The 23,998-nt window shown below is 46.6% G+C and overlaps 1 protein-coding gene across 7 annotated transcripts in view; it reads left to right on the top strand.

Annotated features, from left to right (window-relative positions):
• Positions 1–23,527: 23,527 nt before the first annotated feature.
• LOC137379761 (transcription factor ETV6-like) overlaps positions 23,528–23,998 on the top strand; it is a 209,132-nt gene continuing 208,661 nt past the window's right edge. For all 7 annotated transcript variants that reach the window (XM_068051099.1, XM_068051098.1, XM_068051104.1 and 4 more), the window contains exon 1: positions 23,528–23,961. In XM_068051099.1, coding sequence (XP_067907200.1) covers positions 23,929–23,961 — 33 coding nt within the window. In that variant the 5' untranslated portion in view covers positions 23,528–23,928. The remainder of the gene's footprint in view (positions 23,962–23,998) is intronic.

Here is a 23,998-nt window from a genome sequence, read left to right as displayed (position 1 = left end):
TTGCCTGAGAGTGTGGTGGAGACAGATTCAGTGAGTGTTTAGGATCTGGAATGCACTGTCTGAGAGTGTGGTGGAGGCAGATTCAGTGAGTATTTGGGATCTGGAATGCACTCTCTGAGAGTGTGGTGGAGGCAGATTCACTGAGTGTTTAGGATCTGGAATGCACTGTCTGAGAGTGTGGTGGAGGCAGATTCTGTGAGTGTTTAGGAAGTGAATGAACTGTCTAAGAGTGTGGTGGAGGCAGATTCAGTGAGTGTTTAGGAAGTGAATGAACTGTCTGAGAGTGTGGTGGAGGCAGATTCTGTGAGTGTTTAGGAAGTGAATGAACTGTCTAAGAGTGTGGTGGAGGCAGATTCAGTGAGTGTTTAGGAAGTGAATGAACTGTCTGAGAGTGTGGTGGAGGCAGATTCAGTGGGTGTTTAGGATCTGGAATGCACTGTCTGAGAGTGTGATGGAGGCAGATTCAGTGATTGTTTAGAATCTGGAATGCACTGTCTGAGAGTGTGGTGGAGGCAGATTCAGTGAGTGTTTAGGATCTGGAATGCACTGTCTGAGAGTGTGGTGGAGGCAGATTCAGTGAGTGTTTAGGATCTGGAATGCACTGTCTGAGAGTGTGGTGGAGGCAGATTCAGTGAGTGTTTAGGAAGTGAATGAACTGTCTGAGAGTGTGGTGGAGGCAGATTCAGTGTGTTTAGCAAGTGAATGAACTGTCTGAGAGTGTGGTGGAGGCAGATTCAGTGAGTGTTTAGGATCTGGAATGAACTGTCTGAGAGTGTGGTGGAGGCTGATTCAGTGAGTGTTTAGGATCTGGAATGCACTGTCTGAGAGTGTGGTGGAGGCAGATTCAGTGAGTGTTTCGGAAGTGAATGAACTGTCTGAGAGTGTGGTGGAGGCAGATTCAGTGAGTGTTTAGGATCTGGAATGAACTGCCTGAGAGTGTGGTGGAGGCAGATTCAGTGGGTGTTTAGGATCTGGAATGAACTGCCTGAGGGTGTGGTGGAGGCAGATTCAGTGAGTGTTTAGGATCTGGAATGCACTGTCTGAGAGTGTGGTGGAGGCAGATTCAGTGAGTGTTTAGGATCTGGAATGCACTGTCTGAGAGTGTGGTGGAGGCAGATTCAGTGAGTGTTTAGGATATGGAATGAACTGCCTGAGAGTGTGGTGGAGCCAGATTCAGTGAGTGTTTAGGATCTGGAATGCACTGCCTGAGAGTGTGGTGGAGGCAGATTCAGTGTATTTAGGAAGTGAATGAACTGTCTGAGAGTGTGGTGGTGGCAGATTCAGTGAGTGTTTAGGATCTGGAATACACTGCCTGAGAGTGTGGTGGAGGCAGATTCAGTGGATGTTTAGGATCTGGAATGCACTGTCTGAGAGTGTGGTGGAGGCAGAATCAGTGAGTGTTTAGGAAGTGAATGAACTGTCTGAGAGTGTGGTGGAGGCGGATTCAGTGGCTGTTTAGGATCTGGAATGCACTGCCTGAGAGTGTGGTGGAGGCAGATTCAGTGATTGTTTAGGAAGTGAATGAACTGTCTGAGAGTGTGGTGGAGGCAGATTCAGTGAGTGTTTAGGATCTGGAATGCACTGCCTGAGAGTGTGGTGGAGGCAGATTCAGTGAGTGTTTAGGAAGTGAATGAACTGTCTGAGAGTGTGGTGGAGGCGGATTCAGTGGCTGTTTAGGATCTGGAATGCACTGTCTGAGAGTGTGGTGGAGGCAGATTCAGTGGGTGTTTAGGATCTGGAATGCACTGTCTGAGAGTGTGGTGGAGGCAGATTCAGTGAGTGTTTAGGATCTGGAATGCACTGTCTGAGAGTGTGGTGGAGGCAGATTCAGTGAGTGTTTAGGATCTGGAATGCACTGTCTGATAGTATGGTGGAGGCAGATTCAGTGAGTGTTTTGGAAGTGAATGAACTGTCTGAGAGTGTGGTGGAGGCAGATTCAGTGGCTGTTTAGGATCTGGAATGCAATGTCTGAGAGTGTGGTGGAGGCAGATTCAGTGAGTGTTTAGGATCTGGAATGCACTGTCTGATAGTATGGTGGAGGCAGATTCAGTGAGTGTTTTGGAAGTGAATGAACTGTCTGAGAGTGTGGTGGAGGCAGATTCAGTGGCTGTTTAGGATCTGGAATGCAATGTCTGAGAGTGTGGTGGAGGCAGATTCAGTGGGTGTTTAGGATCTGGAATGAACTGTCTGAGAGTGTGGTGGAGGCAGATTCAGTGAGTGTTTAGGATCTGGAATGCACTGTCTGAGAGTGTGGTGGAGGCAGATTCAGTGGGTGCTTAGGATCTGGAATGCACTGTCTGAGAGTGTGGTGGAGGCAGATTCAGTGGGTGTTTAGGATCTGGAATGCACTGTCTGAGAGTGTGGTGGAGGCAGATTCAGTGGGTGCTTAGGATCTGGAATGCACTGTCTGAGAGTGTGGTGGAGGCAGATTCAGTGAGTGTTTAGGATGTGGAATGCACTCTCTGAGAGTGTGGTGGAGGCAGATTCAGCGAGTTTTTAGGATCTGGAATGCACTGTCTGATAGTGTGGTGGAGGCAGATTCAGTGAGTGTTTAGGATCTGGAATGCACTGCCTGAGAGTGTGGTGGAGGCAGATTCAGTGAGTGTTTAGGATCTGGAATGCACTGTCTGAGAGTGTGGTGGAGACAGATTCAGTGAGTGTTTAGGATGTGAATGAACTGTCTGAGAGTGTGGTGGAGGCAGATTCAGTGAATGTTTAGGATATGGAATGCACTGCCGGAGCGTGTGGTGGAGGCAGATTCAGTGGGTGTTTAGGATCTGGAATGCACTGCCTGAGAGTGTGGTGGAGGCAGATTCAGTGAGTGTTTACGATCTGGAATGCACTGTCTGAGAGTGTTGTGGAGGCAGATTCAGTGACTGTTTATGATCTGGAATGCACTGTCTGAGAGTGTGGTGGAGGCAGATTCAGTGGGTGTTTAGGATCTGGAATGCACTGCCTGAGAGTGTGGTGGAGGCAGATTCAGTGAGTGTTTAGGATCTGGAATGCACTGCCGGAGAGGGTGGTGGAGGCAGATTCAGTGAGTGTTTAGGATCTGGAATGCACTACCTGTGAGTGTGGTGGAGGCAGATTCAGTGAGTGTTTAGGATCTGGAATGCACTGTCTGAGAGTGTGGTGGAGACAGATTCAGTGAGTGTTCAGGATGTGAATGAACTGTCTGAGAGTGTGGTGGAGGCAGATTCAGTGAGTGTTTAGAATCTGGAATGAACTGCCTGAGAGTGTGGTGGAGGCAGATTCAGTGAGTGTTTCGGATCTGGAATGAACTGCCTGAGCGTGTGGTGGAGGCAGATTCAGTGAGTGTTTAGGAAGTGAATGAACTGTCTGAGAGTGTGGTGGAGGCAGATTCAGTGAGTGTTTAGGATCTGGAATGCACTGTCTGAGAGTGTGGTGGAGGCAGATTCAGTGAGTGTTTAGGATATGGAATGAACTGCCTGAGAGTGTGGTGGAGGGAGATTCAGTGAGTGTTTAGGATCTGGAATGCACTGCCTGAGAGTGTGGTGGAGGCAGATTCAGTGTATTTAGGAAGTGAATGAACTGTCTGAGAGTGTGGTGGTGGCAGATTCAGTGAGTGTTTAGGATCTGGAATGCACTGCCTGAGAGTGTGGTGGAGGCAGATTCAGTGGATGTTTAGCATCTGGAATGCACTGTCTGAGAGTGTGGTGGAGGCAGAATCAGTGAGTGTTTAGGAAGTGAATGAACTGTCTGAGAGTGTGGTGGAGGCGGATTCAGTGGCTGTTTAGGATCTGGAATGCACTGCCTGAGAGTGTGGTGGAGGCAGATTCAGTGAGTGTTTAGGAAGTGAATGAACTGTCTGAGAGTGTGGTGGAGGCAGATTCAGTGAGTGTTTAGGATCTGGAATGCACTGCCTGAGAGTGTGGTGGAGGCAGATTCAGTGAGTGTTTAGGAAGTGAATGAACTGTCTGAGAGTGTGGTGGAGGCGGATTCAGTGGCTGTTTAGGATCTGGAATGCACTGCCTGAGAGTGTGGTGGAGGCAGATTCAGTGGGTTTTTAGGATCTGGAATGCACTGTCTGAGAGTGTGGTGGAGGCAGATTCAGTGAGTGTTTAGGATCTGGAATGCACTGTCTGAGAGTGTGGTGGAGGCAGATTCAGTGAGTGTTTAGGATCTGGAATGCACTGTCTGAGAGTGTGGTGGAGGCAGATTCAGTGAGTGTTCAGGATCTGGAATGAACTGCCTGAGAGTGTAGTGGAGACAGATTCAGTGAGTGTTTAGGATCTGGAATGCACTGTCTGAGAGTGTGGTGGAGGCAGATTCAGTGAGTGTTTAGGATCTGGAATGCACTGTCTGATAGTATGGTGGAGGCAGATTCAGTGAGTGTTTTGGAAGTGAATGAACTGTCTGAGAGTGTGGTGGAGGCAGATTCAGTGGGTGCTTAGGATCTGGAATGCACTGTCTGAGAGTGTGGTGGAGGCAGATTCAGTGGGTGCTTAGGATCTGGAATGCACTGTCTGAGAGTGTGGTGGAGGCAGATTCTGTGAGTGTTTAGGAAGTGAATGAACTGTCTAAGAGTGTGGTGGAGGCAGATTCAGTGAGTGTTTAGGAAGTGAATGAACTGTCTGAGAGTGTGGTGGAGGCAGATTCAGTGAGTGTTTAGGAAGTGAATGAACTGCCTGAGAGTGTGGTGGAGGCAGATTCAGTGGGTGTTTAGGATCTGGAATGCACTGTCTGAGAGTGTGATGGAGGCAGATTCAGTGATTGTTTAGAATCTGGAATGCACTGTCTGAGAGTGTGGTGGAGGCAGATTCAGTGAGTGTTTAGGATCTGGAATGCACTGTCTGAGAGTGTGGTGGAGGCAGATTCAGTGAGTGTTTAGGATCTGGAATGCACTGTCTGAGAGTGTGGTGGAGGCAGATTCAGAGAGTGTTTAGGATCTGGAATGAACTGCCTGAGAGTGTGGTGGAGGCAGATTCAGTGAGTGTTTAGGAAGTGAATGAACTGTCTGAGAGTGTGGTGGAGGCAGATTCAGTGTGTTTAGCAAGTGAATGAACTGTCTGAGAGTGTGGTGGAGGCAGATTCAGTGAGTGTTTAGGATCTGGAATGAACTGTCTGAGAGTGTGGTGGAGGCTGATTCAGTGAGTGTTTAGGATCTGGAATGCACTGTCTGAGAGTGTGGTGGAGGCAGATTCAGTGAGTGTTTCGGAAGTGAATGAACTGTCTGAGAGTGTGGTGGAGGCAGATTCAGTGAGTGTTTAGGATCTGGAATGAACTGCCTGAGAGTGTGGTGGAGGCAGATTCAGTGGGTGTTTAGGATCTGGAATGAACTGCCTGAGGGTGTGGTGGAGGCAGATTCAGTGAGTGTTTAGGATCTGGAATGCACTGTCTGAGAGTGTGGTGGAGGCAGATTCAGTGAGTGTTGAGGATCTGGAATGCACTGTCTGAGAGTGTGGTGGAGGCAGATTCAGTGAGTGTTTAGGATATGGAATGAACTGCCTGAGAGTGTGGTGGAGCCAGATTCAGTGAGTGTTTAGGATCTGGAATGCACTGCCTGAGAGTGTGGTGGAGGCAGATTCAGTGTATTTAGGAAGTGAATGAACTGTCTGAGAGTGTGGTGGTGGCAGATTCAGTGAGTGTTTAGGATCTGGAATACACTGCCTGAGAGTGTGGTGGAGGCAGATTCAGTGGATGTTTAGGATCTGGAATGCACTGTCTGAGAGTGTGGTGGAGGCAGAATCAGTGAGTGTTTAGGAAGTGAATGAACTGTCTGAGAGTGTGGTGGAGGCGGATTCAGTGGCTGTTTAGGATCTGGAATGCACTGCCTGAGAGTGTGGTGGAGGCAGATTCAGTGATTGTTTAGGAAGTGAATGAACTGTCTGAGAGTGTGGTGGAGGCAGATTCAGTGAGTGTTTAGGATCTGGAATGCACTGCCTGAGAGTGTGGTGGAGGCAGATTCAGTGAGTGTTTAGGAAGTGAATGAACTGTCTGAGAGTGTGGTGGAGGCGGATTCAGTGGCTGTTTAGGATCTGGAATGCACTGTCTGAGAGTGTGGTGGAGGCAGATTCAGTGGGTGTTTAGGATCTGGAATGCACTGTCTGAGAGTGTGGTGGAGGCAGATTCAGTGAGTGTTTAGGATCTGGAATGCACTGTCTGAGAGTGTGGTGGAGGCAGATTCAGTGAGTGTTTAGGATCTGGAATGCACTGTCTGAGAGTGTGGTGGAGGCAGATTCAGTGGGTTTTTAGGATCTGGAATGCACTGTCTGAGAGTGTGGTGGAGGCAGATTCAGTGAGTGTTTAGGATCTGGAATGCACTGTCTGAGAGTGTGGTGGAGGCAGATTCAGTGAGTGTTTAGGATCTGGAATGCACTGTCTGATAGTATGGTGGAGGCAGATTCAGTGAGAGTTTTGGAAGTGAATGAACTGTCTGAGAGTGTGGTGGAGGCAGATTCAGTGGCTGTTTAGGATCTGGAATGCAATGTCTGAGAGTGTGGTGGAGGCAGATTCAGTGGGTGTTTAGGATCTGGAATGAACTGTCTGAGAGTGTGGTGGAGGCAGATTCAGTGGGTGTTTAGGATCTGGAATGCACTGTCTGAGAGTGTGGTGGAGGCAGATTCAGTGGGTGCTTAGGATCTGGAATGCACTGTCTGAGAGTGTGGTGGAGGCAGATTCAGTGAGTGTTTAGGATGTGGAATGCACTCTCTGAGAGTGTGGTGGAGGCAGATTCAGCGAGTTTTTAGGATCTGGAATGCACTGTCTGATAGTGTGGTGGAGGCAGATTCAGTGAGTGTTTAGGATCTGGAATGCACTGCCTGAGAGTGTGGTGGAGGCAGATTCAGTGAGTGATTAGGATCTGGAATGCACTGTCTGAGAGTGTGGTGGAGACAGATTCAGTGAGTGTTTAGGATGTGAATGAACTGTCTGAGAGTGTGGTGGAGGCAGATTCAGTGAATGTTTAGGATATGGAATGCACTGCCGGAGCGTGTGGTGGAGGCAGATTCAGTGGGTGTTTAGGATCTGGAATGCACTGCCTGAGAGTGTGGTGGAGGCAGATTCAGTGAGTGTTTACGATCTGGAATGCACTGTCTGAGAGTGTTGTGGAGGCAGATTCAGTGACTGTTTATGATCTGGAATGCACTGTCTGAGAGTGTGGTGGAGGCAGATTCAGTGGGTGTTTAGGATCTGGAATGCACTGCCTGAGAGTGTGGTGGAGGCAGATTCAGTGAGTGTTTAGGATCTGGAATGCACTGCCGGAGAGGGTGGTGGAGGCAGATTCAGTGAGTGTTTAGGATCTGGAATGCACTACCTGTGAGTGTGGTGGAGGCAGATTCAGTGAGTGTTTAGGATCTGGAATGCACTGTCTGAGAGTGTGGTGGAGACAGATTCAGTGAGTGTTCAGGATGTGAATGAACTGTCTGAGAGTGTGGTGGAGGCAGATTCAGTGAGTGTTTAGAATCTGGAATGAACTGCCTGAGAGTGTGGTGGAGGCAGATTCAGTGAGTGTTTAGGAAGTGAATGAACTGTCTGAGAGTGTGGTGGAGGCAGATTCAGTGAGTGTTTAGGATCTGGAATGCACTGTCTGAGAGTGTGGTGGAGGCAGATTCAGTGAGTGTTTAGGATATGGAATGAACTGCCTGAGAGTGTGGTGGAGGGAGATTCAGTGAGTGTTTAGGATCTGGAATGCACTGCCTGAGAGTGTGGTGGAGGCAGATTCAGTGTATTTAGGAAGTGAATGAACTGTCTGAGAGTGTGGTGGTGGCAGATTCAGTGAGTGTTTAGGATCTGGAATACACTGCCTGAGAGTGTGGTGGAGGCAGATTCAGTGGATGTTTAGCATCTGGAATGCACTGTCTGAGAGTGTGGTGGAGGCAGAATCAGTGAGTGTTTTGGAAGTGAATGAACTGTCTGAGAGTGTGGTGGAGGCGGATTCAGTGGCTGTTTAGGATCTGGAATGCACTGCCTGAGAGTGTGGTGGAGGCAGATTCAGTGAGTGTTTAGGAAGTGAATGAACTGTCTGAGAGTGTGGTGGAGGCAGATTCAGTGAGTGTTTAGGATCTGGAATGCACTGCCTGAGAGTGTGGTGGAGGCAGATTCAGTGAGTGTTTAGGAAGTGAATGAACTGTCTGAGAGTGTGGTGGAGGCGGATTCAGTGGCTGTTTAGGATCTGGAATGCACTGCCTGAGAGTGTGGTGGAGGCAGATTCAGTGGGTTTTTAGGATCTGGAATGCACTGTCTGAGAGTGTGGTGGAGGCAGATTCAGTGAGTGTTTAGGATCTGGAATGCACTGTCTGAGAGTGTGGTGGAGGCAGATTCAGTGAGTGTTTAGGATCTGGAATGCACTGTCTGAGAGTGTGGTGGAGGCAGATTCAGTGAGTGTTCAGGATCTGGAATGAACTGCCTGAGAGTGTAGTGGAGACAGATTCAGTGAGTGTTTAGGATCTGGAATGCACTGTCTGAGAGTGTGGTGGAGGCAGATTCAGTGAGTGTTTAGGATCTGGAATGCACTGTCTGATAGTATGGTGGAGGCAGATTCAGTGAGTGTTTTGGAAGTGAATGAACTGTCTGAGAGTGTGGTGGAGGCAGATTCAGTGGGTGCTTAGGATCTGGAATGCACTGTCTGAGAGTGTGGTGGAGGCAGATTCAGTGGGTGCTTAGGATCTGGAATGCACTGTCTGAGAGTGTGGTGGAGGCAGATTCAGTGAGTGTTTAGGATGTGGAATGCACTGTCTGAGAGTGTGGTGGAGGCAGATTCAGTGAGTGTTTAGGATCTGGAATGCAATGTCTGAGAGTGTGGTGGAGGCAGATTCAGTGGGTGCTTAGGATCTGGAATGCACTGTCTGAGAGTGTGGTGGAGGCAGATTCAGTGAGTGTTTAGGATGTGGAATGCACTGTCTGAGAGTGTGGTGGAGGCAGATTCAGTGAGTGTTTAGGATCTGGAATGCACTGTCTGAGAGTGTGGTGGAGACAGATTCAGTGAGTGTTTAGGATCTGGAATGCACTGTCTGAGAGTGTGGTGGAGGCAGATTCAGTGAGTGTTTAGGAAGTGAATGAACTGTCTGAGAGTGTGGTGGAGGCAGATTCAGTGGGTGCTTAGGATCTGGAATGCACTGTCTGAGAGTGTGGTGGAGGCAGATTCAGTGAGTGTTTAGGATGTGGAATGCACTGTCTGAGAGTGTGGTGGAGGCAGATTCAGTGGGTGTTTAGGATCTGGAATGCACTGTCTGAGAGTGTGGTGGAGGCAGATTCAGCGAGTTTTTAGGATCTGGAATGCACTGTCTGATAGTGTGGTGGAGGCAGATTCAGTGAGTGTTTAGGATCTGGAATGCACTGCCTGAGAGTGTGGTGGAGGCAGATTCAGTGAGTGTTTAGGATCTGGAATGCACTGTCTGAGAGTGTGGTGGAGACAGATTCAGTGAGTGTTTAGGATGTGAATGAACTGTCTGAGAGTGTGGTGGAGGCAGATTCAGTGAGTGTTTAGGATATGGAATGCACTGCCGGAGAGTGTGGTGGAGGCAGATTCAGTGGGTGTTTACGATCTGGAATGCACTGTCTGAGAGTGTTGTGGAGGCAGATTCAGTGACTGTTTATGATCTGGAATGCACTGTCTGAAAGTGTGGTGGAGGCAGATTCAGTGAGTGTTTAGGATCTGGAATGCACTGTCTGAGAGTGTGGTGGAGGCAGATTCAGTGGGTGTTTAGGATCTGGAATGCACTGCCTGAGAGTGTGGTGGAGGCAGATTCAGTGAGTGTTTAGGATCTGGAATGCACTGCCGGAGAGGGTGGTGGAGACAGATTCAGTGAGTGTTTAGGATCTGGAATGCACTGTCTGAGAGTGTGGTGGAGACAGATTCAGTGAGTGTTTAGGATGTGAATGAACTGTCTGAGAGTGTGGTGGAGGCAGATTCAGTGAGTGTTTAGGAAGTGAATGAACTGTCTGAGAGTGTGGTGGAGGCAGATTCAGTGGGTGCTTAGGATCTGGAATGCACTGTCTGAGAGTGTGGTGGAGGCAGATTCAGTGAGTGTTTAGGATGTGGAATGCACTGTCTGAGAGTGTGGTGGAGGCAGATTCAGTGGGTGTTTAGGATCTGGAATGCACTGTCTGAGAGGGTGGTGGAGGCAGATTCAGCGAGTTTTTAGGATCTGGAATGCACTGTCTGATAGTGTGGTGGAGGCAGATTCAGTGAGTGTTTAGGATCTGGAATGCACTGTCTGAGAGTGTGGTGGAGGCAGATTCAGTGAGTGTTTAGGATCTGGAATGCACTGCCTGAGAGTGTGGTGGAGGCAGATTCAGTGAGTGTTTAGGATCTGGAATGCACTGTCTGAGAGTGTGGTGGAGACAGATTCAGTGAGTGTTTAGGATGTGAATGAACTGTCTGAGAGTGTGGTGGAGGCAGATTCAGTGAGTGTTTAGGATATGGAATGCACTGCCGGAGAGTGTGGTGGAGGCAGATTCAGTGGGTGTTTAGGATCTGGAATGCACTGCCTGAGAGTGTGGTGGAGGCAGATTCAGTGAGTGTTTACGATCTGGAATGCACTGTCTGAGAGTGTTGTGGAGGCAGATTCAGTGACTGTTTATGATCTGGAATGCACTGCCTGAGAGTGTGGTGGAGGCAGATTCAGTGAGTGTTTAGGATCTGGAATGCACTGCCGGAGAGGGTGGTGGAGGCAGATTCAGTGAGTGTTTAGGATCTGGAATGCACTACCTGTGAGTGTGGTGGAGGCAGATTCAGTGAGTGTTTAGGATCTGGAATGCACTGTCTGAGAGTGTGGAGGAGACAGATTCAGTGAGTGTTCAGGATGTGAATGAACTGTCTGAGAGTGTGGTGGAGGCAGATTCAGTGAGTGTTTAGAATCTGGAATGAACTGCCTGAGAGTGTGGTGGAGGCAGATTCAGTGAGTGTTTCGGATCTGGAATGAACTGCCTGAGCGTGTGGTGGAGGCAGATTCAGTGAGTGTTTAGGAAGTGAATGAACTGTCTGAGAGTGTGGTGGAGGCAGATTCAGTGAGTGTTTAGGATCTGGAATGCACTGCCTGAGAGTGTGGTGGAGGCAGATTCAGTGGGTGTTTACGATCTGGAATGCACTGTCTGAGAGTGTGGTGGAGGCAGATTCAGTGAGTGTTTAGGATCTGGAATGCACTGTCTGAGAGTGTGGTGGAGGCAGATTCAGTGGGTGTTTAGGATCTGGAATGCACTGTCTGAAAGTGTGGTGGAGGCAGATTCAGTGAGTGTTTAGGATCTGGAATGCACTGTCTGAGAGTGTGGTGGAGGCAGATTCAGTGGGTGTTTAGGATCTGGAATGCACTGCCTGAGAGTGTGGTGGAGGCAGATTCAGTGAGTGTTTAGGATCTGGAATGCACTGCCGGAGAGGGTGGTGGAGACAGATTCAGTGAGTGTTTAGGATCTGGAATGCACTGTCTGAGAGTGTGGTGGAGACAGATTCAGTGAGTGTTTAGGATGTGAATGAACTGTCTGAGAGTGTGGTGGAGGCAGATTCAGTGAGTGTTTAGGAAGTGAATGAACTGTCTGAGAGTGTGGTGGAGGCAGATTCAGTGGGTGCTTAGGATCTGGAATGCACTGTCTGAGAGTGTGGTGGAGGCAGATTCAGTGAGTGTTTAGGATGTGGAATGCATTGTCTGAGAGTGTGGTGGAGGCAGATTCAGTGGGTGTTTAGGATCTGGAATGCACTGTCTGAGAGGGTGGTGGAGGCAGATTCAGCGAGTTTTTAGGATCTGGAATGCACTGTCTGATAGTGTGGTGGAGGCAGATTCAGTGAGTGTTTAGGATCTGGAATGCACTGTCTGAGAGTGTGGTGGAGGCAGATTCAGTGAGTGTTTAGGATCTGGAATGCACTGCCTGAGAGTGTGGTGGAGGCAGATTCAGTGAGTGTTTAGGATCTGGAATGCACTGTCTGAGAGTGTGGTGGAGACAGATTCAGTGAGTGTTTAGGATGTGAATGAACTGTCTGAGAGTGTGGTGGAGGCAGATTCAGTGAGTGTTTAGGATATGGAATGCACTGCCGGAGAGTGTGGTGGAGGCAGATTCAGTGGGTGTTTAGGATCTGGAATGCACTGCCTGAGAGTGTGGTGGAGGCAGATTCAGTGAGTGTTTACGATCTGGAATGCACTGTCTGAGAGTGTTGTGGAGGCAGATTCAGTGACTGTTTATGATCTGGAATGCACTGCCTGAGAGTGTGGTGGAGGCAGATTCAGTGAGTGTTTAGGATCTGGAATGCACTGCCGGAGAGGGTGGTGGAGGCAGATTCAGTGAGTGTTTAGGATCTGGAATGCACTACCTGTGAGTGTGGTGGAGGCAGATTCAGTGAGTGTTTAGGATCTGGAATGCACTGTCTGAGAGTGTGGAGGAGACAGATTCAGTGAGTGTTCAGGATGTGAATGAACTGTCTGAGAGTGTGGTGGAGGCAGATTCAGTGAGTGTTTAGAATCTGGAATGAACTGCCTGAGAGTGTGGTGGAGGCAGATTCAGTGAGTGTTTCGGATCTGGAATGAACTGCCTGAGCGTGTGGTGGAGGCAGATTCAGTGAGTGTTTAGGAAGTGAATGAACTGTCTGAGAGTGTGGTGGAGGCAGATTCAGTGAGTGTTTAGGATCTGGAATGCACTGTCTGAGAGTGTGGTGGAGGCAGATTCAGTGAGTGTTTAGGATATGGAATGAACTGCCTGAGAGTGTGGTGGAGGGAGATCCAGTGAGTGTTTAGGATCTGGAATGCACTGCCTGAGAGTGTGGTGGAGGCAGATTCAGTGTATTTAGGAAGTGAATGAACTGTCTGAGAGTGTGGTGGTGGCAGATTCAGTGAGTGTTTAGGATCTGGAATACACTGCCTGAGAGTGTGGTGGAGGCAGATTCAGTGGATGTTTAGGATCTGGAATGCACTGTCTGAGAGTGTGGTGGAGGCAGAATCAGTGAGTGTTTAGGAAGTGAATGAACTGTCTGAGAGTGTGGTGGAGGCGGATTCAGTGGCTGTTTAGGATCTGGAATGCACTGCCTGAGAGTGTGGTGGAGGCAGATTCAGTGAGTGTTTAGGAAGTGAATGAACTGTCTGAGAGTGTGGTGGAGGCAGATTCAGTGAGTGTTTAGGATCTGGAATGCACTGCCTGAGAGTGTGGTGGAGGCAGATTCAGTGAGTGTTTAGGAAGTGAATGAACTGTCTGAGAGTGTGGTGGAGGCGGATTCAGTGGCTGTTTAGGATCTGGAATGCACTGCCTGAGAGTGTGGTGGAGGCAGATTCAGTGGGTTTTTAGGATCTGGAATGCACTGTCTGAGAGTGTGGTGGAGGCAGATTCAGTGAGTGTTTAGGATCTGGAATGCACTGTCTGAGAGTGTGGTGGAGGCAGATTCAGTGAGTGTTTAGGATCTGGAATGCACTGTCTGAGAGTGTGGTGGAGGCAGATTCAGTGAGTGTTTAGGATCTGGAATGCACTGTCTGATAGTATGGTGGAGGCAGATTCAGTGAGTGTTTTGGAAGTGAATGAACTGTCTGAGAGTGTGGTGGAGGCAGATTCAGTGGCTGTTTAGGATCTGGAATGCAATGTCTGAGAGTGTGGTGGAGGCAGATTCAGTGGGTGTTTAGGATCTGGAATGAACTGTCTGAGAGTGTGGTGGAGGCAGATTCAGTGGGTGTTTAGGATCTGGAATGCACTGTCTGAGAGTGTGGTGGAGGCAGATTCAGTGGGTGCTTAGGATCTGGAATGCACTGTCTGAGAGTGTGGTGGAGGCAGATTCAGTGAGTGTTTAGGATGTGGAATGCACTGTCTGAGAGTGTGGTGGAGGCAGATTCAGCGAGTTTTTAGGATCTGGAATGCACTGTCTGATAGTGTGGTGGAGGCAGATTCAGTGAGTGTTTAGGATCTGGAATGCACTGCCTGAGAGTGTGGTGGAGGCAGATTCAGTGAGTGTTTAGGATCTGGAATGCACTGTCTGAGAGTGTGGTGGAGGCAGATTCAGTGAGTGTTTAGGATCTGGAATGCACTGCCTGAGAGTGTGGTGGAGGCAGATTCAGTGAGTGTTTAGGATCTGGAATGCACTGTCTGAGAGTGTGGTGGAGACAGATTCAGTGAGTGTTTAGGATGTGAATGAACTGTCTGAGAGTGTTGTGGAGGCAGATTCAGTGACTGTTTATGATCTGGAATGCACTGTCTGAGAGTGTGGTGGAGGCAGATTCAGTGGGTGTTTAGGATCTGGAATGCACTGCCTGAGAGTGTGGTGGAGGCAGATTCAGTGAGTGTTTAGGATCTGGAATGCACTGCCGGAGAGGGTGGTGGAGGCAGATTCAGTGAGTGTTTAGGATCTGGAATGCACTACCTGTGAGTGTGGTGGAGGCAGATTCAGTGAGTGTTTAGGATCTGGAATGCACTGTCTGAGAGTGTGGTGGAGACAGATTCAGTGAGTGTTCAGGATGTGAATGAACTGTCTGAGAGTGTGGTGGAGGCAGATTCAGTGAGTGTTTAGAATCTGGAATGAACTGCCTGAGAGTGTGGTGGAGGCAGATTCAGTGAGTGTTTCGGATCTGGAATGAACTGCCTGAGCGTGTGGTGGAGGCAGATTCAGTGAGTGGTTAGGAAGTGAATGAACTGTCTGAGAGTGTGGTGGAGGCAGATTCAGTGAGTGTTTAGGATCTGGAATGCACTGTCTGAGAGTGTGGTGGAGGCAGATTCAGTGAGTGTTTAGGATCTGGAATGCACTGTCTGAGAGTGTGGTGGAGGCAGATTCAGTGAGTGTTTAGGATCTGGAATGCACTGTCTGAGAGTGTGGTGGAGGCAGATTCAGTGAGTGTTTAGGATCTGGAATGCACTGTCTGAGAGTGTGGTGGAGGCAGATTCAGTGAGTGTTTAGGATCTGGAATGCACTGTCTGAGAGTGTGGTGGAGGGAGATTCAGTGAGTGTTTAGGATCTGGAATGCCCTGTCTGAGAGTGTGGTGGAGTCAGATTCAGTGAGTGTTTAGGATCTGGAATGCACTGCCTGAGAGTGTGGTGAAGGCAGATTCAGTGAGTGTTTAGGATGTGAATGAACTGTCTGAGAGTGTGGTGGAGGCAGATTCAGTGAGTGTTTAGGATCTGGAATGCACTGCCTGAGAGTGTGGTGGAGACAGATTCAGTGAGTGTTTAGGATGTGAATGAACTGTCTGAGAGTGTGGTGGAGGCAGATTCAGTGAGTGTTTAGGATCTGGAATGCACTGCCTGAGAGTGTGGTGGAGGCAGATTCAGTGAGTGTTTAGGATCTGGAATGCACTGCCGGAGAGTGTGGTGTAGGCTGATTCAGTGAGTGTTTAGGATCTGGAATGCACTGCCTGACAGCGTGGTGGAGGCAGATTCAGTGAGTGTTTAGGATCTGGAATGCACTGTCTGAGAGTGTGGTGGAGGCAGATTCAGTGAGTGTTTCGGATCTGGAATGCATTGTCTGAGAGTGTGGTGGAGGCAGATTCAGTGAGTGTTTAGAATCTGGAATGCACTGTCTGAGAGTATGGTGGAGACAGATTCAGCGAGTGTTTAGGATCTGGAATGCACTGTCTGAGAGTATGGTGGAGACAGATTCAGCGAGTGTTTAGGATCTGGAATGCACTGTCTGAGAGTGTGGTGGAGGCAGATTCAGTGAGTGTTTAGGATCTGGAATGCACTGTCTGAGAGTGTGGTGGAGGCAGATTCAGTGAGTGTTTAGGATCTGGAATGCACTGTCTGAGAGTGTGGTGGAGGCAGATTCAGTGAGTGTTTAGGATCTGGAATGCACTGTCTGAGAGTGTGGTGGAGGCAGATTCAGTGAGTATTTGGGATCTGGAATGCACTGTCTGAGAGTGTGGTGGAGGCAGATTCAATCATGGCTTTCTCAAGGGAATTGGATGATTATCTGATGAGAACAAAAAGCAGGGAAAAGGCAGGGGAGTGGGACTAGATAAGTTGCTCTTGCAGAGAGCCAGCATGGACATGACAGGCCAAATGGCCTTCATCTGTGCTGTAACCATTCTGTGACTCTATCTGGACAAATGTCAGGTCATCCATTTTGAACCTGAAAAGGATAAAACAGGGTACTTTCTAAATTGTGAAAAGCTAGAAACTGGAGTTCCAAAGAGTCTTGGGGGTCCAGGTATGAGGAATATTAAAATGCCATGAATGGAAACATAACATAATCAGAAAGGCTAATGGAATGCTGACTTTTATATCCATAGGACTAGAATACAAGGGGGTAGCAATCTTCCTTTAGCTATACAAAGCTATGGTTCAACCACACCTGGAGTTACTGTGAGCAGTTCTGGGCACCACACTTTAAGAAGGATGTATTGGCCTTGGAGGGAGTGCAGTGTTGATTTACTAGAATGATAGCTGGACTGCAAGGGTTAAGCTCTGAGGAGGGATTAAACAAAATAGGGGTTTAAACTAAATAGTGGGGGCAAGGGATCAAATTTGGGAAGGTGTGGTAAATCAAAGAGTAGAGACAAGGCAAGAGAGAAAGATATTAATATGGGAAATGATAAACAGACTGTGACAGGAAGGGACAGAGAGTACAAATCTAAGAGTAAATCCGCAGATAAGTCTAGAGGTTACAAAAATATTAAAAGGACAAAATAAAGGCTCTGTATCTGAATGCATGTAGCATTCGAAACAAAAAAGATGAACTGAGAGCACAAATAGAAATATATAAGTATGATCAGATAGCCATTACAGAGACATGGCTGCAGGATGACATGGACTGGGACCTAAATATTGAAGGGTACATGGCATTTAGGAAGGACAGGAAGCTAGGAAAAGGTGGAGGGGTGGTTCTGTTAATTAATAACGGTATTAGCGCAATAGAGAGGGATGACCTAAGTTCAGGAAACCAGGATGTAGAAGCAGTTTGGGTAGAGATGAAAAAGGGTAAAGGCAAGAAGTCACTTGTGGGAGTGGTGTACAGGCCCCCAACAGTAATCACTTGGTAGAAAGGATAAAGGAAGAAACAATGAATCATGGGGGATTTTAATCTACATATAGACTGGAAAAATCAATTGGACAAAGGTAGCCTAGATGAGGAGTTCATAGGATGTTTTTGGGATAGTTTCTTAAAACAGCACATTCTGGAGCCAACCAGAGAGCAGGCTATACTAGACCTGGTATTGTGCAACAAGATAGGATTAATTAATGACCTCATAGTGAAGGCACCCCCTAGGCAACAGTGATCGTAATATGATTGAATTTTACAATCAGTTTGAGAGAGAGGAGAGAGAAGCTAGTATTTTAAACTTAACTAAGGGCAATTATGAGGGCATGAAAGCAGAGCTAGCTAAAGTAAAATGGCAAATTAGGTTAAGGGATAGATCAATAGAGATGCAGTGGCAGACATTTAAGGGAATATTTCAGACTACACAGAATAGAGACATTCCAATGAGAAAGAAAAATTCCAAGGAGAGGACCCACCATCCGTCATTAACTAAAAATTTTAAAGATAGTATCAGACTTAAAGAAAAAGCCTATAATTGCGCAAAGATGGGAGACAGGTCAGAAGATTGGACAGAATATAAAAAACAGCAAAGAATGACTAAAAGATTAATAAATAGGAAAAAATTAGAGTATGAGAGAAAGCTGGCGAGAAATATAAAAAACAGTAAGTTTCTATAGATATTTAAAAAAGAAAAGTTAACAAAATGAGTCTGGGGAATTAATAATGGAAAATAAGGAGGTGGCAAATAAATAGAACAAGTATTTTGTATCAGTCTTCACTATACAGGATACAAGTAACATCCCAGAAATAGCTGTAAATCAGGAAATGGAAGGGAGAGAACTCAAAAAAAATACTGTTCTGATGAAGGGTCACTTACTTGAAATGATAACACTGCTTCTCTCTCCACAGATGCTGCCAGACCTGCTGAGTATTTCCAGCATTTCTTGTTTTTTTTCAAGAAAATTACTATCACCAGGGAAGTGGTACTGAGTAAATTATTGGAGTTGTGGGCTGACAAGTCTCTGGGTCCTAATGAACTTCATCCTAGGGTCTTAAAAGAAGTGGCTAGTGAGATCGTTGATGCGTTGATTTTAATTTTCCAAAATTCCCTATATTCGGGGAAGATTATATTAGATTGGAAAATAGTGAATGTAAGTGCTTTAGGATTTTCCCGATGGCAGGGGAGTCCAGGACCAGGGGTCACAGTCTAAGGATAAGGGGATTTAGGACTGGGATGAGGTGAGATTTCTTCACCCAGAGAGTGGTGAACCTGTGGAATTCTCTCCCACAGAAAGAAGTTGAGGCCAAATCATTAAATATATTCAAGAAAGAGTTAGATATAGTGCTTAGGGCTAAAGGGATCAAGGGATATGGGGAGAAAGCGGGAACAGGTTACTGAGTTTGGATGATCAGCAATGATCATATTGAATGGCGGAGCAGGCTTGAAGGGACGAATTGCCTAATCCTGCTCCTCTTTCTCTATGTTTCTATTCAAAAAGGGAGGGAGACAGAAAACAAGAAACTGCAGGCCAATTAGCTTAACATCTGTCAGGGAAAATGTTAGAAGCTATTATTAAAGACATTATAGCAGGGCATTTAGAAAAATTCCAGGTAATCAGGCAGAGTCAACATGGTTTTGTGAAAGGGAAGTCATGATTAACCAATTTATTGGAGTTCTTGAAGATGTAATATGTGCTGTGGATAAAGGGGAACCGGTGGATGTACTGTACTTAGATTTCCAGAAGGCATTTGATAAGGTGCCACATTAAAGGTTATTGCACAAAATATAAGCTCATGGTGTAGGGAGTAACATATTGGCATGGATAGAAGATTGGTTAACCAACAGGAAACAGAGAGTAGGCATAAATGGGTCATTTTCTGATTGGCAAGATCGAACAAGTGATGTGCTATAGGATCAGTGCTGCGGCCTCAACTTTTTTACAATTTATATAAATGATTTGGATGAAGGGACCGACGATATGGTTGCTAAATTTGCTGATGACACAGAGATAGGTAAAAAGTAAATTGTGAAGAGGACAGAAGGGGGCTACAAAGGGATATAGATAGGTTAAGAGAGTGGGCAAAGATCTGGCAAATGGAGTATAATGTGGGGAAATGTGAAATTGCCCATTTTGGCAGTAAGAATAAAAAATAAGCATATTATCTAAATGGTGAGAGATTGCAGAGGGATCTAGGTGTCCTCGTGCATGAATTACAAAAGGTTTGTATGCAGGTACAGCAAGTAATTAGGAAAGCTAATAGAATGTTATCATTTATCGCGAGGGTAATTGAATGCAAAAGTAGTGAGGTTATGCTTCAGCTATACAGGGCATTGGTGAAACCACATCTGGAGTACTGTGTACAGTATTGGTCTCCTTATTTAAGGAAGGATGTAAATGTGTTGGAAGCAGTTCAAAGGTGGTTTACTAGACTAATACCTGGAATGCACGGGTTGTCTTATGAGGAAAGGTTGGACAGGCTAGGCTTGTACCCGCTAGAGTTTAGGAGAGTGAGAGGTGACTTGATTGAAACATATCAGATCCTGAGGGGACTTGACAAGGTGGATGTGGAAAGGATGTTTCCCCTTGTGGGAGAATCTAGAACTAGGGGTCACTGTTTAAAAATAAGGGGATCGCCAATTTAAGACAGAGATGAGGAGAAATTTTTTCTCTCAGAGGGTCGTGAGTCTTTGGAAATCAAAAGGCTGTGCAAGCAGAGTCTTTGAATATTTTTAAGACAGGTAGATAAATTCTTGATAAGCAAGCGGGTGAAAGGTTATCGGGGGTAGGCGGGAATGTGAGTTGAGGTTACAATCATATCAGCCATGATCTTATTGAATGGCGGAGCAGGCTCGAGGGGCCGAGTGGCCTACTCCTGCTCCTAGTTCTTATGTTCATATGTTCCCTGGAATTTAGAAGGTTGTGGAGTGATTTGATTCAAGTTGTCAAGATATTAAGGGGAACAAAGAGGGTAGACAGGGAGAAACTATTTCCGCTGTTTGGGGACGCTAGGACTAGAAGGCATAGTCTAAAAATTAGAGCCAGATCTTTCAGGAGTGAATTTAGGAAACTCTGTATTTCCAGCATTTTCTGATACAGTTCACTAGTAGCTGGGTGCTGTCATGTTGTGCCTCGAGAATCTGGCTGGTCCTCTTTCATGTGCCTCAATGTTCTCAGTGGTCCTATCTTTGTGGCCTTGAGGATCTGGCTGGTCCTCTCTTGTGCAGCCTTGAGGATCTGGGTGGTCCTTCTGCATCTGAGTGGTCCTCGTGTGGCCTTGAGGATCTGGGCGGTCCACATATGGCCTCGCGGATATGGGAGGTCCTCGTGTGGCCTCGAGGATCTGGGCGGTCCTCGTGTGGCCTCGAGGATCTGGGCGGTCCACATATGGCCTCGCGGATATGGGAGGTCCTCGTGTGGCCTTGAGGATCTGGGCGGTCCACATATGGCCTCGAGGATCTGGGAGGTCCTCGTGTGGCCTCGAGGATCTGGGCGGTCCACATATGGCCTCGCGGATATGGGAGGTCCTCGTGTGGCCTCGAGGATCTGGGCGGTCCTCGTGTGGCCTTGAGGATCTGGGCGGTCCTCTCTCATGTCACCTTGAAGATCTGAAAGGTCGTGTCTCGTGCGGCCTTGAGGATCTGGCTGGTCCTCGTGCAGTCTCAAGGATATGAATCATCCTGTCTCGTGGGACCTCGAAGATCTGGCTGGTCCTTTTGAGCATCAGCTTATAGTATTTACAGCCCTTTTACTCCTCCCTTCTCACCATCCAAGGTCCCAAACACTCCTTCTAGGTGAAAGAGCGTTTTACTTGTACTTCTTTCAATTTAGTATATTGTATTCACTGCTCACGATGTAGTCTCATCTACACTGAGGGGACCAAAGGCAGATTAGCTGACTGCTTTGAGTAAACCTCCGTTCAGTCCTGAGCTCCCGGTTGCTTGCCATTCTATTTCTCTGCCCTATGCCCACTCCGACCTCCACATACTCGGTCTCCTACACTGTTCCAATGAAGCTAAATGTAAGCTGAAGGAACAGCACCTCATCTTTTGATTAGGCACTTTACAGCCTTCTAGACTCAACATTGAGTCAAACAATTTGAAATCATAATCTTGCTGCCATTTTTTTGCAGTTATTGGTGATGATTCTTCTATTTCTCTTTCCACCTCCTCTTCAGTGATTCTTTATTTATCCCATTATCATCTTTTGCCTTGTAATATCATCCCTTTTGGCATTGAATCTCTCCTGCCTTCCACTCCATCACTGACCTTACCATTTGTTCTTTCACCCCTCCCCACTTTATGAACTTGCTTAAAACCTGTTATATCTCTACCTTTTCTAGTTCTATCAAAAGGTCATCCACATGAAACATTAACGGTGTTTCTCTCTCTTCACAGATGCTACCAGAGCTGTCAGTATTTTAGCATTTTCTGTTTTGATTACAGTATTTAGAGATCTATTTCAGCAAGGCACCCTCTAAAGAGGATTTGTGATGTGTGTAAGCAGGGCAAACAACAGCATGTCTCTTCAACCAATTGGTTTGAAGTATCCTCTTTGAGGCGTATAGGGGCCCAATTTGAACTCTGTGCAAGTGGATGTGTTTTGAATGGGTTTAAATCTCACCCATAGAGTCTAAACCAGGAAGTATAAATTAGAATGCTTAATTCTATTGTTACAACCTGTGAGACCACTAACATTAAAAATATGAAATATGAACACTCCCAGACCAATTTAAAGAATGTAAGACTTCTAGTGTAACAAACTAAAAGAGATCCCCATTCACTAAATAGTACTTTGTAAGTAGCTGACACCCCAAATTACAGACTAAGGTATTTTCTTTATTTATTAAAATATTTGTAAACCTCATACCACATTTATACATCACACAGACCTCTTTGGTGGCAAAATCGTTGGGTTGAAAGATGCAAACTCTTCCCAATTGTAATGGGTTGGATCTCCAAGACCTTTTCAAAAATCAATGTCCCTTTCACTCATTTCTCCGAGCACTTCTGACCCGGAAGTCTGTGAATAAGGCGATTCCTGGTGATCCTGCTGGTCTTCTACTTCTCCGCAAGCTTCAGATTTCAAAACAGGTTCAAGTCTTCACAGCTTTTCACTGTCTCAGGCTTCCGAGAGCAGGTGTTCCCCCTCTCTCTCTCGAGGCTCCCACCGCTGTCTGTCTTCCAAACTGCCTGCTCTGAGGCTGCAACCGCTGGGTTCCCTTCTTACAGCCTGCTCTGCCTTCAGAAAATCTGTTAAATTTATCTGGAATAAAACATCAATAGCTTATTGTCCTTTTCCAAAAGCAAAGTCGAGAAGTCTGGTTTCATAGAACCACCTGGGCCTTCCATTGTTCCCAGGTGTAAACAGCTGCCTGGTATATTTGTATTCCCAGAATCACTGACTCCTTGTTTATGATCCAAAAGACAGGGAGGGTTAAACCCATTGTTTTTCAGGTGTTACCCCTGCAGTCCCTGTTTTTTCAAAAAAAAGTTTCTTTGGTCTGTTATCCTGGTAACCAAGATTTCTGTCTTGTGCTTAAGCAGAGTGGATGTGAGGTCACCTGACTTCTCTGACGCTATCTTAAACTTTTAAAAATCACAGCTTTTAAAACATCATCATTTTACAAAGTCCAGCATTCTTAAAACTATGTAAAATCATGTACAGAAAGCAAAATAAAGGGGAAAATGTGATCAAGAGAAAAAGATTTTTTTTTAAATTTTAGAAAATATCCAACAATAATTAAATTCTGAAAAACCGAGACTCCTCACTTGTAAAATTAAATTTTCAGCATCAGTCCTTTGACAGTAATTAAGACCTATCTCTTCATTATACATTCATTTACACCTGAATGTACCAGTAATAACATTTCCTGGTATGTTTAGTGGGTACCTGATGGATGGGTATTGTAATTTCATGCCCGTCAAATATTTGAATGAGTGTCTTTTGGCAGTGTTACAGTGAAGTGAAACTTGTGGAGGAGCAAATAGGACAGCAAGTTTTTGATGCCTGTGTTTTACTGTGCTGTGTAGATGGTCAAGTTTTTGTTCAATTTACTCCACAATAACAGAGGACTGATAGACTCACCTTTTATTCCTATCGCTAAATCTGAGCTCTTATTACTTTCCCTGGAATGCAGCTATATTACCATATTCCACTGCTGGGAAGCCTGATCAAAATTAATTATTCCACAAGTCTGACATTTCCTTATTTTCATTTGCAATATATCCCTATTTGTTATTGAAGTGGAAGAGTTAATGAATAGGAGCAATGGGGTTCAGTGGGGATGTTAATCTACTGGAGGGATGGGGTTCAGGAGTTAATCTCCTGGAGCAATGGTATAATTCCAAACTCTCTCCCTCTATTCCCTGCTGGTCTGCCTTTCTCTGTCTTATGCTAAACCTGGTTTATACTCTTGTGTATAATGCAAAAGGTGTCTGTGTGTCTATTATGGAGGCAAAATATAGCTATGTGTTTTTGTATATGTACAATTGCAAGTTTTGTGTGTGTTTGCAAATGAGGCCTTCCTGTGTGTGAGAGGCCCGAGCATGATTAAGACCCTCCTTCCTCTGGGTGGAGGTGGCCTGTTTTAAAGCTGTGCTGTCTCCGAGCTTCCTCAGTGCTGTAGCCCTGTTTCCGGGTTGCAGTTCCCCTTTAAGAAGCTGGTGTCCTCTTCCCACCCGTTTGTTGCTGCTGGGAATTCACGTCAAAGGTTGGCTGGAAATTTGTGACCAACAATGAGACCAACCAGCCTTTCGCTTTCTCTTCCCGGAAGAAGGAGAATAGATCAGGGCTGTGATTCACAGCCGGAGAAATCGGGCAGTTACCAGGCAGTCAGATCACTGCTTTCCCCGGCTCTTCAGTAAACCTTCCCGGAACCTCCGGCAGCGGCTCCAGAGAGGCAGGAGCCAGGAGCTGCTTCCCTTTCCAGGGAAAAGGAAGGAAGGAGAGAGGAGGGAGAGAGGGGGTGGGGAGGAAGAGACAAGGACAGAGGGAGAAGTGGAGCAGTCAGTAAATCCCCTGACTTCCCAGACATGTCTGAAGCTTTCACCCAGCGACATATTAAGGTAAAGAGAAAGTTTGAAGCCGCGTGAAACCAACTCC

The sequence above is a fragment of the Heterodontus francisci genome, chromosome 18, assembly GCF_036365525.1.
Source record: "Heterodontus francisci isolate sHetFra1 chromosome 18, sHetFra1.hap1, whole genome shotgun sequence".
NCBI lineage: Eukaryota > Metazoa > Chordata > Chondrichthyes > Heterodontiformes > Heterodontidae > Heterodontus > Heterodontus francisci.
This window is presented reverse-complemented; position numbering and strand designations above follow the sequence as displayed.